The sequence below is a fragment of the Poecilia formosa genome, unplaced genomic scaffold (assembly GCF_000485575.1).
Source record: "Poecilia formosa unplaced genomic scaffold, Poecilia_formosa-5.1.2 Scaffold196, whole genome shotgun sequence".
Classification (NCBI taxonomy): Eukaryota; Metazoa; Chordata; class Actinopteri; order Cyprinodontiformes; family Poeciliidae; genus Poecilia; species Poecilia formosa.
In genome coordinates, this window is record NW_006800135.1 from 387,412 (window position 1) to 410,921 (window position 23,510).

Below are 23,510 nucleotides of genomic sequence, written 5' to 3' on the forward strand. Positions count from 1 at the left end.
CACAAATGGTATATATATACATAGAGGTTGTGCAAATAGAGGAGGGCAACTTGGCAGTGTGATGATGCGTGGAGAACCTAATGAGAAACACTGAGCTCTCAGTAATTTGTTTGCCTGTGCTAAGGTCAAACCGCAAATGCTGCGAGATTGAGTCACCCCCAGACTCCTTTTTAGAATTAGCATTTAAAATGTATCTATTATTTATGTGTGTATTATTAAAATGACGGGCTTTGGGTCCCTTGAGCACGCAACACGGGGAAGGGACCAGGGCAACTGGAAAACGGCACCGAGGGTGGACAATCAAATAGTAATGGACTGAGAGAAATGGAAGAATAATGAGAGACAGATAAAAAGTTGTCTGGAGCCAAAGACAACCCAATTAGACTTTTTATTAATCAATGGGAGTTATGCAGGAACTGCACGCAAGTCAAGATTTGATGTTAAATTATGCAGTGTGTACCCTACACCTGAGCAAACCTGGTGGGCTTTACGGCTCAAGTAAAGCAATGGAAAAACTGCAATTATGGAAATAAAATCTTATTTTCACATATTCTGTGATATTTATCAATCCATAAAATCTTGTTTGTATTTTAGTGTTTTATAATGAGGTTTCTTTTATTTTCCCCCTAAACTGTCATTATTGAAATAAGGCCACATGAATTCTGAGAAACACTTAAGACATTTAATTTACTAGAAAAACCTTAAAGTAATCATCTTTAGGTAATTGCTGAATATTTCTGTTAAAAGAAAGTTGGCCAGTTTTTCTCTTTTTATATAATTTGCTCAGTTACTATTCCCTAAATTGCTAGCTCACTTTACTGTCCTCTTAACCTCCTACCGAGGAGTTTGCCAGCAATCGAGGGGTAGTCTAAATGAGTTCTTAGTCATTTTATGTTTTAGCCATTCATTTGGTAGATTAGACATTTTTTTACTATTCTTCTCCTGTTTCATAATAATCATGTTTCATTTTAGGAGCCAAGGTTTTGTAGCAGCAAAACAAGACCAAACTATCATCCCTCCATGACCATGATTGTGCGTTGCTATGAGGCGTTTGTACTTCTGTTCTACTACCAAACATGATATGCATCGAGGCACATTTTCCTATTCATATTATAAAGGATGTTTTTTTTTTATTTTAGTTTTTTTTTTAGTTGATTTGGATGAAACTTTGCAAAGCTGTGTTGCCATTAGACATTTATCTGCTGCCAACATTTATAAGCAGGCCATAATTGTGTTCCCCAATCCTTTATTTTACATCTTCAGAGTGTGAGAATGTAATTTCTTGAACCATTACACAATCTGAGGTTCTGGGTGAATTTCTAGGTTTGTCCACTCCGAAAAAAGATTTACCTTGTGCAAATTAGACACCGTTTGGGTCTTTGTGAGGGAAACTTGCAAAGAGGTGGGTGGTTTTTATTAAACTTCCCAGTGCATTCTGTCTTTTATAAAAAATATATATTTACATGTATTAATATGGAGTAGAATGCAAACTGCTCATCTTGGCATAAAATGCATTAAAAACTTTTAACCCTCCTATGTTAAAAATCTGCATTGAAAAATTTCAATTTGTTCCCCAATCCTTTATTTTACACTAAAAATACTTCGCCCCCGCTCCCCTCGTTTTGTTGTGTAATGGATGGTTGTACTGGAACTTCAATTTCGTTGTCTTTCTGACAATGACGATAAAACTCTTCTGATTCTTCCAATTCTGGATTTTTGTTTCTTGGATGTGCCAAATTCATTTGCTGTAAATTTTCGCACTGTGAAGTTGTTCAGAATACTTTCAGAAAGCATATCTTCAACACATTTAACCGTGCTGGCTTTTATGTTGTGGCTGTAACGCTATGCGTGGCAGGTAGCCTCGGCCCTGCGTCCAAATTCTTTATTAAACCAAATATTTTATTCATATAGTTACTTTTCACAAATGCAATGACTCACAGCTTCAATTTAAATTTTAACGTATAAAAGCAAACTGAAAGAAAATTTGGAGTTGAAATCCTTACTTTTTATCATAATGTAATATGTCCCTACTGCTATGAGTCATCTTTAACCACCAAATGTTTATCTTAAAATGATGAATTGCTTTTCTCACAGAAGGCTGAAAAGGGAAAAGCACACACTGCATCTGATTTGAATAGGTTTCTTTCTTTATTGTTCTTCCACCACGTCTCCTGTTCATATCTCTGCCTCTATTCTATATCTCGTTATTTACACACTAAAAGGATTTCTTCGGTTTGCTCCGAGAACAACTCAAAAACTCCCTGTAGTTTTAACTTTCAAAAAAAAAAAAAAAATTATTTAATGGTACTTAAATTGAAGTCGCTTTCTGCTTAGGATGTGAGCACAGTTAAGGGTTTCTCTGAGAAAACATGCCTCTGATAAAATTTCAATTTAAAAATCCGATGCAAAATTGATCATCTTATTAAAGGAATACTATTTATGGTTAACTTTATGCTTTGTTGAGAAAGAGAGGGGAAATAAACACGTTCACAATCACCACATGGAGCAAATGAAACCTCTGAATAAGATTTATTCTATTTAGCTGGATGGTTACCACTGAAAATAACAGAGGCAGGGTCAGTTTGCACCATCAATATAAAATCAACTAGAAATAAAGAGTTTGTTTGTCCATGTAGAAATACTCGTAAGTTTAATCTTTGAGGTGGGAATGATGCAAGACGCTCCAAAGCACATCTTCTCTGGTTTTGGTTTCAAACATCTTTGAGCAGAATTTATGAAAGATATGCATAACCACTAACACTTAGCCCATAGGTAATTATTTTATAGCCCCAAACCAAATTAATTAGTAGTGGTGTAGTGCATGTTGTTATTGACAGTAATGATCAAAGAGACCCAAAAGCACACTGGCTCGCAGCAACAGAAGATCCTGATAGAACTGGAAGCCAAAACACAAGAAAAACTTTGCATGGACTGACATACAAGTGTGCTCTGCTCCTAGCGCTCAAACTTTTAAAAGAAAAAAAAAAAAAAAAAAAAAAGGCAAATTAAACTCCAGTTGTTTAGAATAATTGACGTAAGAATAATTAAAATGTTCCCTTTGGCCGAAAACATATTGCTGTTTAAGTTACTATCCCATCACATGTATTTCTATGAAAGTCATAGAAATCAATGCGCCTCAAAAGCTATGATTTTACAGAAAAATATTATTGCAAAGGAGTCAGGTGGAGTCATTAGACTGGTGTAGTACCACAATTCAGCATTGATTCTCAGTGTTTGGATCACCTAAAAGCAGCTCAGCTTGGGGGGGGAGGGATGTCTTTTTGTTTAGGTGTTTTAACCGACAGTAAAAAAATAAAAATAAATAAAAAAATCTAAGAGGAAAAAAAGTATCTTATTTATTTACAAATACAAATATTTATGCACAGATTCTTATCCACGGACGTATAAAAAAAGATTCTCAGCCACTTCAGATTATCAGTTAAATGTGCAAAGCTAGTAATTAATTTAATTGTGTATCATTCAAAAACATTATATTATGTCTGAGTTCCATAATGTCATTCCATTAATGTGTGTTTAGACAATAAGTATCATGGTAAAATATTGCATTACTGTAGACCTGACTGTGTGTCCTGGATATGCAGAGGCTGAAGTCACAATGTTGTGTGCAGAGATTTTAATTTGCAATATTGTTAGCCACTCTGATTAAATCACACAAAACTCTAAATATTTTTATGAAAATTGCCATAGTAAAAATCCAATACTTGTACTGCTCCCAACAGAACAAAGACAGAATCGCCACAAAGCTTGATTAGTATTTTATATTACAGCTACAGATGTGCTATTGATAAAACTGTCTGAAATGGGGTCTTTTTATGAACAAAATAAGAAGTTCAAATTGGGCTAATACCATTATTAAAATGTAGTAATAAGAAACAATATCTCTCTGCCAACCTTCATGGCCCTGCATGTCAGACTTTTGCTTGAAAACTGAAAACATTCAGTCTCAAAGCTCAGCAGCAGAGAAACGGATGAGTATCCTTTTTTTTTTTTTCCAGGGCAAATGAAGATGTGTCAGTCTGAACCAGAAAGTCAGAAAGGTGTGTGTACCGACATGTATCACATCTCCAATGCCACAGGGTGAAAGACTAAATTGCTCAGTTAAATTACAAACATTCAAACTAAACTAGATGTGGGGGAAAATGGTCATCAGAGAGGAGCTGAGGGGGAGAAACAAGCTGAGTCAATTGGCTGATGATTTAGTTTCACAGCATTCTCCAGAAGGCTCTCTTAAGCCTCACTTATTGCCTCTTTTTGTGCACCTAACTGAAAGCCATACCTAATCGAGCGAAGAATTTTCAAAGCCAAGACTGTCTATGTCTATTTACAGTCAAAGAAAATGCACCTTGAGTTCACCTTTTTTTCCCCAAATAGAAAAGGGGAGGGGGGAAAAAAAAAGGTTTTTATCAGGAGTCAAGTACCAGCTAGGGCGCTATCTGAGGATAAGTCCGTAACTACTCTCTTTCTGTTGCCACACGGAGCAAAACCTCAAAGCAACTTGGCTTGGAAAGAAAAAAGAAAAAAATAACCTCATCCTCAACAGTGAGTAACCAATGCCAAGAGAGCCTCCAGACTTTAATAGCACAGGTGTGAGACAAAGCTGAGTCAAGTGCCAGACGTGCTGAAGGGAAATGTATTATTTACTCGCGCATCTCAAACGCTGCCCTGTCTGCCTCCTCGCCGACACCTGATAGTCCACACAACATGACTGACGCTTTAAAAGCCCGCATTTGCCATTGTCTTTCATTTAGGGTTAACCTTAAGGTAACAGCACTCTGAATGTCAACCACTCCACATGTGCACCTTTTTAAATGCCATTTTCCTTTATTCTACGACCGTGCAAACAGGACTGACAATGGGGTGGCGGGGTGGCCACGGAGGAAGGAGGCCAAGGCAAGAGGCTGGCAGATGAGGGGGTTTTCCCTCAATGCACAAAAAGCAAATGACATACAATCAGCTAAGCTCAGCGGGGGGTTCATTTAGCACTCGAAAGAAATATGGGTACTAAGTGTGGGTCTGTGACGGCCAAGGGAGCCGATCCACTCATTTGATAATGCGCTCGGTTACACAGATGGATGAATGGCAGCTATAAGCTCAGTGTTGGGCTCAGAAGTAGTTTTATAATATATAGCATGAGTCAGGACTTAGCAAAACATGATTCCCATTGCATTTCTCAACATAAAAACAAACATGCAGAGATCCAGCTATACATCAGCTGGTAATAACCAAGCCTCAAGTCGCAGCTACGCCTAATTTATTTTATTTATTTTTTATTTTTTTCCCCTCATAGCTGTCTTACATATTAATTTTTGTTCTTCTCTGCTTGAGGAAACAACCTTGGAACCTTTGTATCCTTAAAGTGTAGCCCAGAAAATATTCAGACTAAGTGAATCACAATGGTAGTTGCAGGCAATATCTCAGTTCAGTAAGATTGTCAAGGCCAACAAGTGTAAAAAGTGTCTTGTAAAACTTTTAATAAATTCAAACTTTTGGACATTTTGAAGTGAAAAGTCTGAAAGGTGCAATACATTTGTATCCAACCCCTTAGAGTATTCTGAAGAACACCACCTTGTCCTGGCATGACAGACAGAGAATGTCTACCAGGTTTGAACATCCAGACACTTTTTTTTTTTTTTTTTTTTTTTTTTTGGATGTCTGCTTTCCAAAATAGCTGATACTCTGAGATTGGTTGGAAGGCATCTTGTGAACATCAAGTTTTTAGCTTTACCAACGATTCCTAATAAAATTTAATTGCAGACCTTGACTGGGACTTCCTAACATAAAAATGCTGTGGTGTAAACCTTTTCCAGTGAAGGTAAACCAACATGCCAGTCTCAAGCCTTCTTATAGGATTGCGACCTACACAAATCCATACATCATACCACCATCTCTTATTAGTGTAAGTAAAAAGGACTGAAACATATGTATGCAACATTTTTGGACCTTTACCTGAAAAAGAAAAAAGTATATTTTTCTTCAACAACTTTTCATCACTGCCGTTTAAAATAATATCCTAAAAGTTTGTACATCAAACTACATGGGGCAAGAAAATGCTAGTCTGATCATTTGACAATAAAATGTCTTCAAAACCGCTAAAATCGTAGCATTAGAAAAAGTATACTATCCAGCATTATTACACATAACACTAAAACTAACGTTGGTAGAAATCTGATTATGATAAGGTAAATATTTGCAGAGGTTAAGAAAAAATACAATCCGTTTTCAGGCAGCTAGGTTTCAAACGACACATAACTGCTGAGGGTATTTACCGAGTGAGCGGTGAAGAGCTTTCTACGTTTTCAACAGCTTCGCTTTAGATTTATTCAAGTTCAACCCTTTTAAAATCAACCTTCAAGGCTGACGGGGAGAGAAAACATGGTAATGAAGATAAATTTGTGTGAAACAGAATTTTACCCTTTGACACGGCCCTTTCGCCCTCTGATGATGAAGAGGATGGGCGGGCAGCGATAGTGGGAGCGATGACACACGATAATAGCAAATCCAAGACGACAGCCACATCAAATTGCCCAGGGATCAACAGTGACCTTTTGACACGTAAGTGAATCAAGCAAACCGGGCAGCCCTCTGCACGCTGCGAACTGCGCCTCACCGCGCCGCGGCCTTATGAGTTCCGGCTTGTTTTGCAGCGGCGTTCTACTATGCGCCGTCATGAGAATTGCTGAGAGCATTATCGGTCTTGAAGAGACGGGGACTGGAAGTCAAGCGTCAACGCCGATCCCTCGGTGTCCTGTAACAGCTGTCTCTGCCAGTGGAGCATGTGGTTGCCGCTATCCCGTATTACATCTCTGCGATTCAGCACCAACGGATCAGCAATCCAATTTCACACAAGTGTGCTCAGAGGGAGGTGATGCTTATGTAGGAATGGAGATCTATTCCTCAAAGACAAGGAATTATTTAAAGAAGATGGGGGTTGGGGGGCGGGGGGGAATGGTGGACAGAAGGAAGCAGAGTTGGACTAAAGAACTTGGCTAACAAACACAGAAGCAAAGATTCAAAGAGGTTTCTTTGGCTTTTGTTGCCCTCAAAGTTGTTCTGCAGGGCAGCTGAATGAAATTCATTTGCCAAACATTTTAGGTTCTAGCAGTAGTTTAGGGGTCTTTTGATACAAATCAATCTCGGTTAGCATTTCGCTCAGGTCTGACATTCGACTGGATCATTGCAACACCTAAAAAGACAAAAAAATATATATATATTTTTAAAAGTTACCTGACTTTTCAATGAGATGTCGGCACGTTGCCTGTAGTTTGTCAGAGAACGAGAGAGAACAAGACTTTCAGCAGATAAAAGAAAGGCTAACCAGAGAGGGGGGAAAAAAACACTTTGTTTTATGTTTGAGTTTTCAAACTTTGCCAGTATTTTAAAATCCAGTGTTTTCCATGAGACTTTTGGAAATCTGATTGGTGCGGCACAAATATTTATGGTGGACTCAACCCCTCAGTGGTGCTCTCTGTTTTTAAAACTAATCCAAACCATCAAATCTCCACCACCATGCCTAACGGTGCGTATGAGGGGTTTGTGTCGATGTGTTAGCATGGCATATTTGCTACATATTTTGGTGTCAAGTTTTTAAACGACATCGTTCTTTATGGGGTTTTTATGGGGTCGCTGGGTTATCTACTAGATGGAAGTTTATCATCTGTCATACAAGCTTTCCTCCTAAGAATACTCTTTCTTGTTTGTAATTGTTGATATATACTGGCTGAGGCAATCCCACTTGCAGAAAGTCTGCAAATGAAGAGTATTTAATCATCAGTGACAGGATTCTTCCACCCTGATTTTATGCAAGAAAGAACAACATCAGCTTAGTTTTTCCATGTGATGCCAGATAGTTTGGAGTAGTTTTAGTAAAATGCTGATTTGACCATTTTTATACTTTTTGTTCTTCAGCCAACGCTCTTTATTTTAAGCATTGTAGCGGATATATCTTCCTTCATTTTTACTTTAAAAGTGGAAATAATTAAAGAGTCAAAACGTTTCATCTCAACAGCAGCGACGGCGGCCGCAGAGGATAAAAACAGATGGAGAATCCGACGTGACGATCAGAGATCTTCGCGAAGACGAGTCAGCTCTTTCATGTCCATGCTGTCAGTTTCTGCACATTTAGAGATCAGCAGAACAATAGACCCCGAGTGCCACTAGGAGAGCAGAGCTGTGTTGGATGACGACATCTTCACAGTACTTTCATTACAACACCCTGATGTTGCACAGTCATTGGGACAGAAATGGAAAAAGGGGGACTTGCATCTCATCTTTCACACAACAAAGAGAGCTCTGAATGTGATACCCGATGACTGCTTATTAGATTGGGCTATAAGGCCGCCTGTTTGGAGCCAGACTCATAAAACAGCTGAAGTGTTAAGGTGCCAGTCTGCTCTCACCAACTCAGACTGCAGATATAAGGAGAGTCAAAAATCTACAGGAAATGTCACGTCTTTCCTATCCGTCGCCAGCATGTGTGAAGTTTTCATTTGATATATTCAGGATTCAGAAACGCAACTTGTATAGATCTATTCTTTTTTTTTCTGAACACGCTTCACATTACGTCATGTAATCAAGCAGGGATGTCAGAAGAACTAACCAGACTTGTGGGTTGAAAATGAAAGTTAGTTGGGTGGATAAATGTCAGACTCTATTGCTAGTCAAGTCGTATGTCTTCGCCACAGCCTGGCAGAGATACAAAAGAACCAATGACAGGACGCGAATTGTTTGAGTACTCAAGAACATCCTGTCACAAGACTGGCAAGACTGGTAGAGATAACACTTGCCTTTAACTTTCTCTTTGAACTTTGTCCCCCCCCATTCTGCTATTTGTGCTATTTTTTCCTAAACCAAATAACCCCTCGATCAATATTTTCTTTTGACAGAAAAAGATGACAATGTCCCGATTGCTAGCTGAGATTTCTGATAAACCTGTCATGACTCTTTTTATCCATCCATTTGATTTTCAGATGCAGAAGGATAATATATATATATAAAAAAAAAGGTCTGACAGTTTCTTTAACAATGCCATTTTTCTGACAGTTTGACAGCACACAGTCCTTAAAAGCAAGGTGTCTGTCTTGCCGTCTGCATCTTTGTCCTTTATTAGTAATCTCAGCAGCATACGGTCCAACACTTTAATCCTGCTTTTGCTGTCCAGAGGTAGCCACACTTCGATGTCATTGCTTCAGGTCAAACAAAAGCTGCTTTAAACAAAAATACTGGCTTGTCGTCTTTATGACCTGCAACTGATTTGTTTCAAATCAAAAGAAAAACCAAAACTGACATGGACAATCGTCACATTGCTCCAAGAAAAACTACGTAGCTAAGAACTAAAATGTTCTTGTTAGAAATTAAGTTTTCAGACAATAATAAAAAATAAAAAAAAACAAACAAAAAAAATCAGCAGAACTCTGAAAAATCCTTCATAGCCAAGGAGCTCCAGCACTTTTTCCCACAAGGAACACAAATGTTAAATTATGCCCCTTTTATTATTACTCCCCAGAATAAAATCTATTGTATAACTGCCTTCAGAATATGCCTAATAAACAAAAAAGCCTACATGCAAAACACAGTGTGCCAGAAAACTAACTAAACATTTGCTAAAGGTTAAACAAAGTGGAGGCACTCTTTCTTCCAGCAGGTAGAAGGAAGCTGGCCAGAACTGATGATGCCAATGCTGGGCTGAAGTTGAAAATTGATTCTCTCTGTATAATGTGACAGAAGACATGGACAAAGGAAATCAGTGTATAGACGTCCACATGGACACACGACATAAAACTTGTACTTTAAAGCAGTGCCAAGAAAATGGAAGACAACCTCAAACTATGTACGATGACCCCCTTAATAAAACTATACCGTTTTAGATTTTTTATTGCATTTTATTTATTGTTTACAACATAAAAATATTTGTTTTTCACGATAAATATTTATATTTTTCATGCCACACATTTTGCTATGTGTGGCAAAAGGTTTTGGTGCCATTGTTCTAAGGTTTGACTAAGAGGCCTAAAAATAAAAGCAGACAACTTTTCAGAGTTTTATCTGAAAATTTAACAAATGTTGAGATGTAATATTTCCCTTTCATTTCATAATTGTCCTCTACTTTCTGTCGGCGTATCGTTTTCAACAAAATACACAGAGATGTGGTTGTAATGTCAATGTAAAAGTTCAATGGTTATCAGTACTTTGCATATTTGTACATAGAAATGAGGCAAGTCATGTTATAGGCAGCTAATAGTAATGCTAATTTAGCTAGAAATTAAAGCCTTGTTCTAGCTCTTATGTTACTCTTTGGGATTTTTTTCCCCACAGTTTAGTTTAATCACACTATGTCTAATACCAGAAAGCCGAGTTCCATGTACCCACTGATAGCCATCTTCATCAAAACTGGCATTTACACTGGACGGGTGGAGCAGAAAAAGCTGACGGGTTCATCTCGGCTCGTTGTCAACAAGCTGACTTTCAGCGTTAAAATGCACTCTGACATATGCATCACTTAGCCACTCTAGTGGTGGAAAAAACGCAGTAGACCTCTTGCTCTGCATATTTAAACCTGTTCAACCAGTGAAATAATGGAACTCTTAACTCACCTACAAAAAGCCTGCAGGTTTAACATAATGCCTTTTGGATAATAAATGACAGACTTCTCCCGAGGCAGGCTGGTTTATTTGTTGCGATTTTCCTTTTTGACGGCTGGATCTTGTGGCATTTTCACAGTAAAAGAAAATAAAACACCACGACTACCTATTGACGACATATAGATGACAGCAAAAGACACCTAGGTAGGTTTTCTTTGCTTTCCTAATAACAAAGCAGCTTTCTTTTCAGACCCCATGGTGAGCGTACCTGCCTTGAAACCGTGAAGTTTCACCTTATCGTGATGATGGAGTTCTACTCCTGCGTTCTCTTTCCTATCTGGAGTCAATTCAAAAAACAACTCTCCCCAGCCACCGCACTCTGCTCCCGTCCCGTCCCCCCCAAACCCCCCTCACTTCTCCCAGTTCTGTCTCTCATCAAGCTTTCCCTGTGTGCGCCTTTTCAAACTTTAATCTTTTCATATTCAACACATTTCACAGTAACTCATCACAAGGTTATCCCACTTTTCAAAAGACATTTCCCCTTTTAGCCTCAACCCCTGCAGAGATTCAATAATTTCAAAATCTTCGAGTCTATTCATTACAAGCCTTCTCAACCAAAGACTGACATTCATATAAAGAAGAGTTTCTTTTTTCTCTCCATACAGATATGAAGACCCGGCTATATATGAAAAATGCATTAAAAAAAATCAAAACTACGTCAGTGTTGCAGCAACACAAGGGTAATCAACTATGATAAACTGCTAGCTGAAATGGGCTGATTGCAGACAAAAAGCACAACTTTCTGATGTGTTCGTCTCGTCATCCAGATACCAGGAAAACAGCACAAACCGGTACACAGGTAAAAAAAACTAGAAAAGAAAAAAAAAAAAATCACTCAGAGGAGACATGCCTGAGGTTTTTCTTTTTTGATTTTTGTCACAGTGGGGAGCTGACACCTGCTGTTCAGCGTTGTGTTGTCACAGCGTGGGGGGCTGCTTCAATCCACTGGCTAACTAACCTGGCTGAAATCAATGACCAACAGGTCTAATTCACAACAAGTGTAATTTTATTTCATGAAAGGCTGCATTGATTATTGCCGATTTCTTCTGAGTAACTTTGGACAAAAATATTTTCTGTGTGGAAATAACCCCAACAGTCTGAGAAGCCAAAGCGAAGGATGCTAAGCTGCACGTTTTGGCATGCGTTCTGCAGAACGTACCACTTCATTCTGTCTTGCTCAGGAAAACATATGTAATGGACTTCCACCAGCAGGAATTTCACTGAATAGCTCTTACCTTGAGCTCAAACAGGCTGTCTGCTTTGCAACTGAAGCTAGAAAACACTTGGTTGAAGACAGTCTACAAAGTAACAAATGAGGTTTGGTTAGCTTTGTTAGTCAGGCTGTAACAGGCTGCAATTGCAACCCCTTCACTGCCACCCACAAAAGGCTTACATGCAGACGAAGGATCCTCACAGCTTCTAGCAATCATCAGTCAATAATGATCATGAAAGCTTTTCGCCTGCCACCATGCGTCTTAGAGTTTATATTTCCAAAGAAAGACGGGAATCACTGAAACGTCCTGGAAGTTCAAACTACTCTGTAGGCACTGCTGCTTGTGTGAGCTTAAACCGAGCTTAAACTGAGCTTAAACTTCTGAGCTTAAACCGAGCTTAAACTGAGCTTAAACTTCTGAGCTTAAACTGAGCTTAAACTTCTGAGCTTAAACTTCATCCTTTTGGTTTCGAGTTAAGATGTAGGACTGTAATTCAGACAATTTTTTTGTGCTGCAAACGATCAAGGCTTATGCCACTAGCAACAATTATACTTCATGTGCGTAGAATACAAACAAAACCGTGCAATTTCATTTTTTATGAACTAGGTTTATAGTTTAATACGTTTGAACATACAGTGGATTCTCTTTTGTGCCCCGAAGAATTGGAAATCACAATCGTTTTTGATATTGAAAAAATAATGATACATTTTTGTAAAAAAAAGAAGAAAAAAAAAAGGGGGGGGGCTGGAAAAAACTTAAGGTGAAAAAAGATATTTGTGATTGTTTAAAAAATAACTATACAAGTACGAGTGAAGAATTAATATTCAAATACATATACAGCAGAAATTAGGTTAATGTAATTAGGTTAACCCGTCTCATGTGGCAAAAAATATCTAACAGTAGTGTTGGGAGCACAGCAAAACCAACATATACAGTTTTAGTTGGATTGTATTTCAATACAAAAGCAGAATATGCAGGATTATGTGCAATACTTTTTTGTCCAACAGTATCATACTTAGACATTAACTATGGCTCTTTAAAAACCCTTTAGTAGATTTATCAATGCATAAATTACTCAATATTATATATATATATATATATATATATATATATATATATATATACACACACATACATACATACATACACACACATATACATCATGTTCCAGAGTAGTTTATTGGGCAAAAACGATTCAAAAATCAGATTGTACTGGAGCAGCAGAATGCAATTCATACCACAATAAAGGACTTAAGTACATATTCTTGAGTTTAAGATAAATAATAATAATAATAAAAACAGCCAAAAGTATGCGATAGCTTCTTAATGCAAGTATGTATGGCAATGTGTATACATCCAAAGTAGCTCATTGGATATCAGTGGCCAGACTGACCAATGGCAAATTTACCGACCTTTAAACCGAAGCAGAGAATCATCCAATGGAAGTTTTTTTTTTCTTGTAAAGGCTTGACAACGTGTTGTGTGATTCAAATACTAATTAGATCCTCTGTCGTGCAAATGCTCAATAAAAGAGACATTTAAAAGAGGTTCAGAATTTAAAATGTTTTGATCATACCCAAACTGAATCCCTTAAAATCGAATAAATGCTTATTAAACCACAGATTAAAATTTGTGATTCCTTGATTCCATTTGTGGGTAACAGTATGAAGCATGTATCGTTTTTTCCCCTCCACACACATCTCAATTTTCACTGCTTTTGTTTAAAAGACACGATGACATAGGATCTGTTGTGAGCTGCTTACTTACTTGAGTTTAGGGCTGACAAATGTGAACCGTTTTGATGTTATTCTATTGATCTAAACACCAAGCAGAAACTTTTTAACAAGAGTAACGGCAAATACAAACAGGAACTGTGAACCAAAGTACCACTGACATGGAGACTCAACATAAGCCTACAAGTCAAAATCTATCAATGTTCACAAATCAATAAATGCTCTCAGTATTTACCATGGTTCTGGCATTTGTGATAAATAAGGATTGATAAAAATAAATAAAAATCACAGCGCTGGTGTTATTAAACATCAAGCAAGGACGGATTTGAAACTTTAATATCAGGGGATTAGCTCTGCAAGAAAATCCAGCTTCTGGCCGAATGTCCATGGGAAGATGCTTCCCGAGTAATACGTTAGTAGATAAATAATTTCAGATTTAGCTCATGCATAAATCCAAGAAAATCCTGTCTACCACTCAATAACAGGGTATAATATAGAGCAAACATTTAACCATAGATTTAAAAGCATGGATTTTCCTCAGGACCTTCAGAGGAGAGCATATCTTTGAAAATGTCTAACACTGAATGCAGCTTTGCTTTACAGGTGTACAACTCCAGTCACTCTTTAGCGCTATATTCAGAAAAATCAATTAAGACAAGGGCAACACACTCAATGTCGTTAAATTAACATTTAGACCAGCCTTTGCTGTTTTGTTTTTATTTTATTTTTTTTTAATCGGCATAGAAAACTTACAGATATCCCACTCTTAAGGCTTTAATAAAAATGCAAAAAGGAATAAGAAATTATTTCTAAGGATAAGACAGAGTGAGCAGCAACATGGAAAATCATGGGGGACGTAGTTATTTGAAAAGTACAGTGGCAGTGCAGTAAAGAGGCTGTTCACTGATGGTAACCCCACAATGTCTGCTGGCTCTCAGTAGCTCAGTCTTCTAACACGCTGTAGCTTCATGGATGAACTAAAAGGGATTTTTTTTTTTGCTCAGGCGCCGAATGAACCAGAGGAAAAATAATGACATGCATGTACAAGCACAAGCATGATTATTTTGTGTCCTTATCACATGTGCAAAGAACAAAAACATGGCCTCCATTTTTCTGTAAACTCTAGCAACCAGAGATGGTTTTACGATGGAATGTTTTTTTTTTTTTCATGCTATTTTTGTACCAACTCATCAAAACTGCAGATGCACAGAGAAATAGATGGATTCACATCACTTCCTTTTCTCTCAAAATAGTCAGAGTGCCCTCTTGGAGGAAAGTAGATGCAGTGGTATGAATCAGAGTCGACACAAACGTCTGGGCTGTTTGGTGCCGGAGAAGCTCAAAAGAAGCAAACAGATAAGTTTTATAAGTTTAAACAGCCAGACAAGACAAACGGTTATAGGCTGCTTCTGGTTTCTGATTGGAAACATTGTTCAGAAGAAAGAAAAAAACAAACAAACTGTAAAGGGACCATAGTGTCACATCAACCTGCCTGGCTTCACTGAAGTGGTGAATCACAAGCCTAGTGTAAGGACAGAGCTGTCATGTCTGGAGAAATGAAACACATTTATTGCTATCTAAGGAATCCACTATCGCATGGTATTCTAAATTAGTTCCATAAAATCCTTATTTTGTTATAAATGTATTATAACAAAATCTTCCTATAAATCAAAAAACGTTTGTGACGATATGCTAACTAATAGCACCAATTGTGCTAATCACTAAACCGATGCTAAAGACGTTTTGCAATGCTTAGTGACTAATAGTTTCATCTTTAATTTGAAATAAACGTTAAGTCCTGCTTAACTAAAGAGCTGTGTAACCCCGACTGCTCTCTCACACAGTGTGACATCGTGTCTAATAGTGATAGAAATAGTGATCAGTCACAGAGAGGCTTTCTAAGTCTGCAGTATAATTTACACAATAGAAGAATGATTCAATAATCGAACACCAATTAATCAGAGCTTTTTCCTCTCAGATGTTAAGCTGACTACAGATGATTTTAAACAAACTAGTACAAAAAACATTGTAGTGTACATTCCAATTTAAGTACGGAACATAAGTTTTCAATAATCTGTTTTGTGGAGGAGCAAATAGGAAATATGCTGTGATTTTATTCCAGTAAAATAAAATACTTTAACCTGGAGGCTTTTACTCTTTTTGTAGACTGTTAGCAAGACTGGCAGTTTGTAAATGCATCGTAGTTAAGATAGCTCGATTTTCTATTTATTCACAAGACATTCAGTTTCTGTTATTTGTAAATCTTAAAGAGAAATCAGTTTAAATCTGGATCTTCAAACATTTAAGCAAGTGCATCAAGGCAAACAAGAGAATGTGCGTCGAGTGCTCCGACACCTGAAATGAGAAAGAACATTTGCATTCTATACGAGGCTGATAAAATTGCAAATTTATTCAAAGCTGTGCATTAATCCAGTGCTTATATAAAGGACGGCTCACATGGAAACGTCGGCCTGTACAATCAAAAGCCATCATGGTTGACCTCACAAAGTCATGAAATGCAATTATCACTTCATTTCAAGTCAATTTGAAGAGTCGTATGTGATCAAGAAATTTCGCTACCTCTCACCTGGAGGAACGGTCGAACTCGCAAATACAAACTACGTTCTAATGGCGTCTGCAGGCCCTGGTCGGTGGAGGGCATAAATGTTTCTCTTCTCATTACCGCCCATTTACTGTAGTATATGCAGGGTCTATGAATCCCTGACAAGAGGACAGAAAAACATAAAATATAACAAAATAATTAATCGTCTGGCAGACAAAGTGTAACTCTGAATTAACTGTAGTTCACTGTTCCACTTGGTCAGTTTTACATCCCCATGGACGATGTAGCCAGATGGCACTTTCTGACTGTCAGCATTTGTCCCACACATTTATGCACGGCTACAAATGTGTGCATGCGCGCACATTCAGAGTGCCGCTACCCCAACCGCACACGCATTTAAGCTGATCATTAAATGTGACATGTTATTTAAAAAAAAAAAAAATTAAAAGAGAGAGAGAGATCACTAAGACACGCTGTAAAGCTAAAACAAAACCAATCCTACCCCAGAGGACGGTAGAGTGCATGCACAGCTATCTGTTTCAGACACTTTGGTACATGTCTGGCTATTGGACACCTTCTCCTTTTGGGCTGGTGTGTTTATGAGGTGAGTCCCCGAACAACAGAAATCAATATGTTCTGTCAGCTTTTTATCGTGGCTGTGGACAGAACGGGGACACGGGGACCGCGGAGGGAGCTGCATCGCTCCGTCGTACTTCTTTTGACCACCCACAGATTTGATCACATGTGGCACAAAGGCAGCAGAACGTTATCGCAGACAGATAGAGAAGTGAGTTTTATTGGGATCTACAGGCAACTCTAGGTTTTACAGTCTGCATCATACAAGTGCTGGAGTTCACATTTCATCACATCGCAACCAATAACGTCAAGGTATTTTATTGAGGTTTTAGCTGAGGACATTTTCTTCAAGGATTGCCCAATATCTAGCTCTATCCATCTCCACGTCATCTGACTCTGGCCAAGCCTCGCCTTATCAAAGAAAAACTGTTTCCCCAACAGCGTGATCATACACTGCTATGTTTTAGAACGATGTGCTGATCTGACTGAGCAAATTCAAGATATTTGCCGTGTCCCCCCCCACATGGCTCGTGGCAAACTGCTCTTTCTAAAAGGGTTTGTTCTTCCCACGCTTCCATAAAAGCCAGTTTTGTGGTGTGAACATCAAAGCTGTCCTTTCAGGAAGTTTCCCCACCTGTGCCATGTTACTATGGGACGCTTTTCAATGTTTTTTAAAGTTTTCTTCTGCACCATAATACCAACTGCAGGGTTCAGCAGTTTTTATTTTTCTAAAGGGAATAATTGCTTAGACCTTCCACAATAAAATATTAAAACTACCAGTAATATTTTCTAGATTTTTTTTATTTATTTATTTATTTTACATAGTTTTGTCTCCATTATCTTTTTGCAAACGTTTCTATGCATGTGAGGTCCTTCCTATTCACATGGATGGTGTTTTGAATGCAAAATTATTTACATAATTAAAGAATACACACCAAATAAACTACATTTTATGGGGGGATTTTAGTCTAAATATGTCATGTATAGTTTGCTACAGTACCTGCAAAACATCTTAATCACTTAAAAATGTAAAATGACAAAATGTTAACTTTTAAGGTGTCTATTTTCAAAATGCCGAAACACATTCCCAAATCTAAACTTATTGTTATGTAGCTGGACTGAGAGCATAAATGTCTCTGTATCGTGTCGGTTGCTGAATCCTGTTTTACGTAAGCAGCTATGCCTTGGGTAGGTTTGTAGCTGTGCTTAAGCTCAGACTTTTAGATGATTAATTGATTGAGCTAGGTGACTTATGTAGAAGATTTTATTTAGGATTAAGGGGCTTTAATGCATAATGCATGGCATAGCTCACCTTTTTATTTGTTCAGTTGCACTGTAAAAAGCACACACAGCCTCAAACAAAAGTCTGTTATCCTAAATTAAGGGTGACATCTTGAGGGAAAAAAAATCTATACATCTGCAGTCCAGGCATCCCACATTCCTACGTACATTGTAGCATTTTTTTTATTTTTATGTGTGAACATTTGTGCAAGGCAAAGCACCTAATTGCACTGGCACTCATTGAATGATAACAATAGCCATGGTGGGAGTTGGAGAGACTTGCTCTGAATGCAAGTAATTATTCAGCAAAAAAAAAACAAAAAAAAACATGGCTACGTGGTGCCAGAGCAGATTTACTGTTTCTGTGGTCAGTACATTCAGCGGGGAATCTAATGATGAGCTCTTAGGGGGTAAATTACCACTGCATTGTTTACCTCTGCTCTTACAAATGCATACCCCTCTGAGAGCAGGAAACCAAAAAGAAGAAGTAGGTTTATTTAAAGTAAAAGATTTCCTGGTGTAGAACAGCTCTGAAAGTAAGTAGATGACTATTCATTAGCTGGAGGCTGGGAGAGAAAATAGGCGGAAAGTGGTGTTCTTCACCATTTCTTGGTGAAGAAGTTCCTTCCTTCACATGATGCTGACAACGAGCTCACCAGAAAATCCCAGGATGCAACGGAGAACCAAACTGCACATGACATAAGTCAGGATGGACATCTCTTCTGCTTTTTGGGTATCTGATTGGTCTACACACCACATTCCTGAATAAGGAACATATTAACAGGGGTTGAATCAAATCAGATGGTAACCATACCGATCTGATCCACTATAAAGAGATTTAAAAACAAGCTGATGTTTTAATTTATTTTTTAAAAGAGGTATGTAATGTTCACTCTGCCTGCTAAAACAGAGAGCTGGACATTGAACACTGTTACTGTACTCCTTTGCCATTTTGTATTTTTGCAGTTTCTGTCATTTCACACCAGACTGATCCGGGGGAAAAGCAGAAGCCTGTTACATAACATTTACTTAAGCCAACTCTGGGAAAGTCACTTTGCCAATCCTTTGCTTGTGGATTGGCAAAGGAGTAATTTGACCCAGAAACAATTTTAATAGCAGGAAGTAAGGTTCCTCTTCTTCATCCCTTTGTGCTTTGAACCTTTGTTTTTAAATATGTCTGATTTAGGAACGTTTTCAGACTGTGGGAGATCTCAGCATCACAGTAAATGTCTAACTTCTCCAGAAACTGTCATTTAGTGATGCTAAGCTCACTTGGCATGAGAACCGTTACAAAAGATGCTAAAGGAGGATAAAAATATCAACTCTGAATTATTTTGTCTGTGTTTTAGTATAACTTGGTCTACAGTTACACCACACCTCCACTTATGTGATGTCGGCTCAGCTTGTAATATTGTTAAATCGATTATATTGATTACTGAATTAGCATAAAATCAGTGTTTCTGACAGCCTAGACAGTAGGGGTGCAATGCAGCGACAATACTGCATATGAATAACCCACATTTTTATAATCCTTTTCTTTCAAGACCTTGATCAAAATGAACTCCCATCTTCATCCCCAAAACTTTTAATCACTTCAAACATTCATCAAATGGCCAACCGGGACAGTTAAAGTCTATTCTGCAGGATTTTTAAAGTTTCTATTTTATAAGGTTGCATCCAAGAAGTATTTTGTAATTACAGTTTTAAAAAAAGAAACAGTAGAGTATCAGCAGCTTGAATCAACCAGAGACCAAAAGTCAGTCACCTGAAATATGTGGTTGGTGCACCTTAATACACACCCTCATGCAAGTTGGTTTACAAAAAGATTTTGGCCCAAACATCATGATCATGGGGCGTTTAGATGCAAGACATTTTCAAAACCGCTTCAAATTAGGTCTCCTACAATTATTTAGTTCCCCTCTAACCATTGCTTGCGACAGCAGCATCCATCTGAGCAACTGTCAGGGGTCATTTACATAATGAAAGAGGAGAATTACTAAGGAGGCAAAAGCAGGATGAGCCTGCCATTTGGCAGAGAAAGAAAATGAAGATGGAAGGAAAATGGTTTGGCAAGAAAGAGGCATTGGACAGTGAAAGTGCAGAGAGAGCAGCAAAGCTGGAGAGAGGGATAAAGGTGGAGAGTGGAGGAGGCAGCAAAGAGAGAAAAAAAGTTTGATCGTAACCATGAAGACAGACGTGGTGGTGCTGCAATATTTGGAGGATGTGCGAAGGGAAAAGTGGAAGACAGAGGAAAAGAGGGAAGGCCTAAAAGTTGGGAGTGAGTTGGATATTCTGTCCGGTTGGGGAATCGTGATAAATTTAAAATGTTGATACAGTAAAGGAGCAAACTTGACATGTCTGACAAGGGAAGGAGGTGGAAGAAGAAAGCCCCATCTTACCTTGGCTGACGCCGGAGTCACTGATCCTGCCGCCGTGATGCCTCGCTTGACCACTAGGTCACAGCTCGACGTTGTCACGGCAACTGTAACCGGAGTGGGGAGGAGAGAAGGGATGACCGGGAGGGGAAGCAGCCCCGGACGGTTGTTGCCATTGACGACGGCAGAGGCACAGCTATGGTTGGCTCCTCCATTGTGAAGGCCGGAGGGACGGATGTCTCGCCGATCCCAGGGTCCCCGGTAGTCCCTCTCAAAGCGGTGGTGGTGACGTGACATCACTTCCTCTCAGCGGGAAGAACGGGGGCAGGCCTACATGAAATGAAAAGCAGAAGGTCAGGATGACATTCTCTTCTACGATGGAGGTGGAAACAGGAATAACTCACAAAAGAACATTTAACAAAAAGGAAAAAAAAGAAAAAAAAAGGAGGTACAAAGAGGAAAAATAATGAGTAAGACATCAGGTGGAGCAGGGAAAGAACACAGTGACATGACAGAGTAAAAGCTCACACAGCATCTGCCCGCATGCTACCTGACACTGTGGATCATTTAACGCTTCTAATTCCTGTTCTCCTGGTCATTAATGAAGGCTGCAGCAACATGAAGGGAGACGAGCACTGCTGAGCCACATCATCCACGCTTTACACCACGAGGAGCAAAGCTGTTACACGGGAAATCTGGGCCCTACGACGAGAGGTTAAAACAACACGACTGGGGAAGACGTAAACAGGTACACACATTTTTATCCTCGGGCCAGCACAGCAGTAACATGACCTCGCGGTCAAAACTCTTTCATCTGAATAGATAAATACCCGTGCAATTACAGCTCATCTCCTACATCTAATGGCTGGTTAATTCAATCTCACTGCCCTTCAAGTGCATTTCAGGGGTCTCCCCTTTTCATGCGCGACAGGCTGTGAAAGGCTGAGAGGCGACAGCGAGCCAGAATTACATCGGCACGGAGTTGGGCGTTATTGTACTGCATTCGCGGCGTACGACTCTTATATCGTACATCAAAGACGTACAGGATATCAGGAGTGGAAGTCTATCGCAGAGGGGGGTTTTGAAGTACATTGTGCCAAATCTCACCAAAGGCCCGTTATGCTCACAGGGCCCCCCTGATAACGGATTAAATAAATAAATAAATAAATAAATAAATAAATAAATAGCCTCAAAGAACGTTTAGCGAGTCTCATGCAAAATCCCCTGGTCTGTGAGGGAGAGAATGACAGCGGATGATAAGTCTTTATTCTGCACGCTGGGGTCTGTCACGCCGTTTCTTTGCCTCTCAGTGGAGAGAACGCCTTGAAATGGCAGCTGCTGTGCGCACATGCGTGTTTGCGTGCCTGCGTGTGGGGAGTGCGGGTTCAAAAGCAGAAAAACGCTAAATATGAATGACCGTACATGAACGGCAACAAAAAGAAAACATTTTGGAGTAAACATCAGAAAACATTTTTAATAGTTTGACGTCATCTTTGACAAAAGTTTCTTCACAAAAACTTTCTGTGTGGGCGACGCCGTCCTCAGCTGCTTGGGCATTGACATTAATGGAAGATCTCTTCAAAGAAAACAGCTTTCAAGTGCAAAACAACATCAAACAGAGCAGATCACAATGGTCAAGTCTAAATGTCTGGTCAGATGAATCAATCAATTACCCTAGACATCCAGAAAGGCAAAAATGTCTAATACAAACAAGCAGAAGTCCAACAGGAAGAGTGGAAAAGCATCCTCTGACTTTGTCCTTTTTTATAGGGACACTAATATCCACACCCTTAAGCTGCTGGTCACAATCTGGAGAAAGGCAGGTGAAGAAATCTTCCAATCTTTACAGTTTCCTTACTTTATATAACTATTTATATTCCCTCTCTCTACCCCCTGGTGGTGTTTTTCAAGTTTGGCACAGAGCCTGTGTCATCCATTAAAAAGATGTTTTTATGCAGAACAATGTAGTTTCATTCTAGTAGCTGTAGGCAAAGTTTTCTCTTCCCCTAAAACTATTAGACACTGCCAACTCAGACCATTTCTGTGCCACCTCTTCAACTTCCCTGGTGTTTCTGGTTACCAAATTAAACAGTCATGAATAATAATCTCTCATCGCAGTGGGTTGGCATGAAGCCACTCATCACACACGTCCTGCTTCAGCAAAATTTTGGACGGAGGACTTTCACACACAGAACGTCATTGGTCAAAAGCTGACCTTTAATTTCTACTTGCCTTCCTTTGCACAGTTTGAGAGAAACATTAAGACGGTGCTTACATAATGTGCCAGTTGTTGTCCTTTGGCTTGCTTCTGGCCAGGGTCGCCATGTTAATTTGTACAGTCATCAGCCACTTAATAAGGCATACCTGTCCATTTGCTTTTAACGCAAACAGCCAATCAGCCAATCTCATAACAGCATCTAATAGAAGCATCACTTAATTTAATTAAAGAACCAGAATCCAGAAAAAAAGGAAAATCAAGCATTGGATAAGGTGGCCAAAGTACTTCACAATCAGATGCTGTAATGGGAACAGAGTCTGAGAATCCAGCTGATCTCTCCTCTGGGATGGGATTTTGTTCTGTGTACTGTTGTTAAAAAGAAAACATTGCAAGTAAACAAAAAAGAAGAAACTTAAGTTTTCGCTACAAACGTTGAAAACGGATCTGTAGCAACTGACCTAACAAAGGGGAAACTAAAAGCCATGGGAAAGACTCTCACGCTCCCTCCAGTAACCTCTCCTTCTCCATAGTAACACCTTTTAACAACCTCAAATTTCCCAGCATACTAACCTTGCAGAATCTTTCAAAAATATGTACAGAGAAAGTAACAAGGCGCTAGGTCGGTTTAACAATGGTAGAGTTGGTGCAAGGTAGTATTGCTTTTTCTCCTGAGCTCTTCAATGCAGCAGATGTAAAAACGTAGCCAGAAATTCTAATGAAAGGAGAAATTTCTGAAAAGTAAAAAATAAGAGCTTTTTTTTTTCCTTAAAAAAAAAAAGGTTTACAGCATGTTTATATTATTGTTATATTATACTCAATCACTAAATTTAACTAAACAATTCCTACATTTTGCTCTGCCATCGCAAATGCTGATTTACTGAGAAACTGACAA

General features: G+C 38.7%; 1 protein-coding gene across 5 annotated transcripts in view; it reads right to left on the bottom strand.

Moving 5' to 3' along the window:
• Window positions 1-23,510, bottom strand: part of klhl29 (kelch like family member 29) — a 274,351-nt gene that overhangs the window by 160,168 nt on the left and 90,673 nt on the right. For 4 of the 5 annotated variants that reach the window (XM_016678942.1, XM_016678943.1, XM_007566636.2 and 1 more), the window contains exon 4: window positions 20,425-20,730. In XM_016678942.1, the coding sequence (XP_016534428.1) occupies window positions 20,425-20,697 (273 nt within the window). In that variant the 5' untranslated portion in view covers window positions 20,698-20,730. Of the gene's footprint in view, window positions 1-20,424; window positions 20,731-20,950; window positions 21,035-23,510 lie in introns of those variants that run through there. The other variant, XM_016678944.1, reaches the window with a different exon arrangement.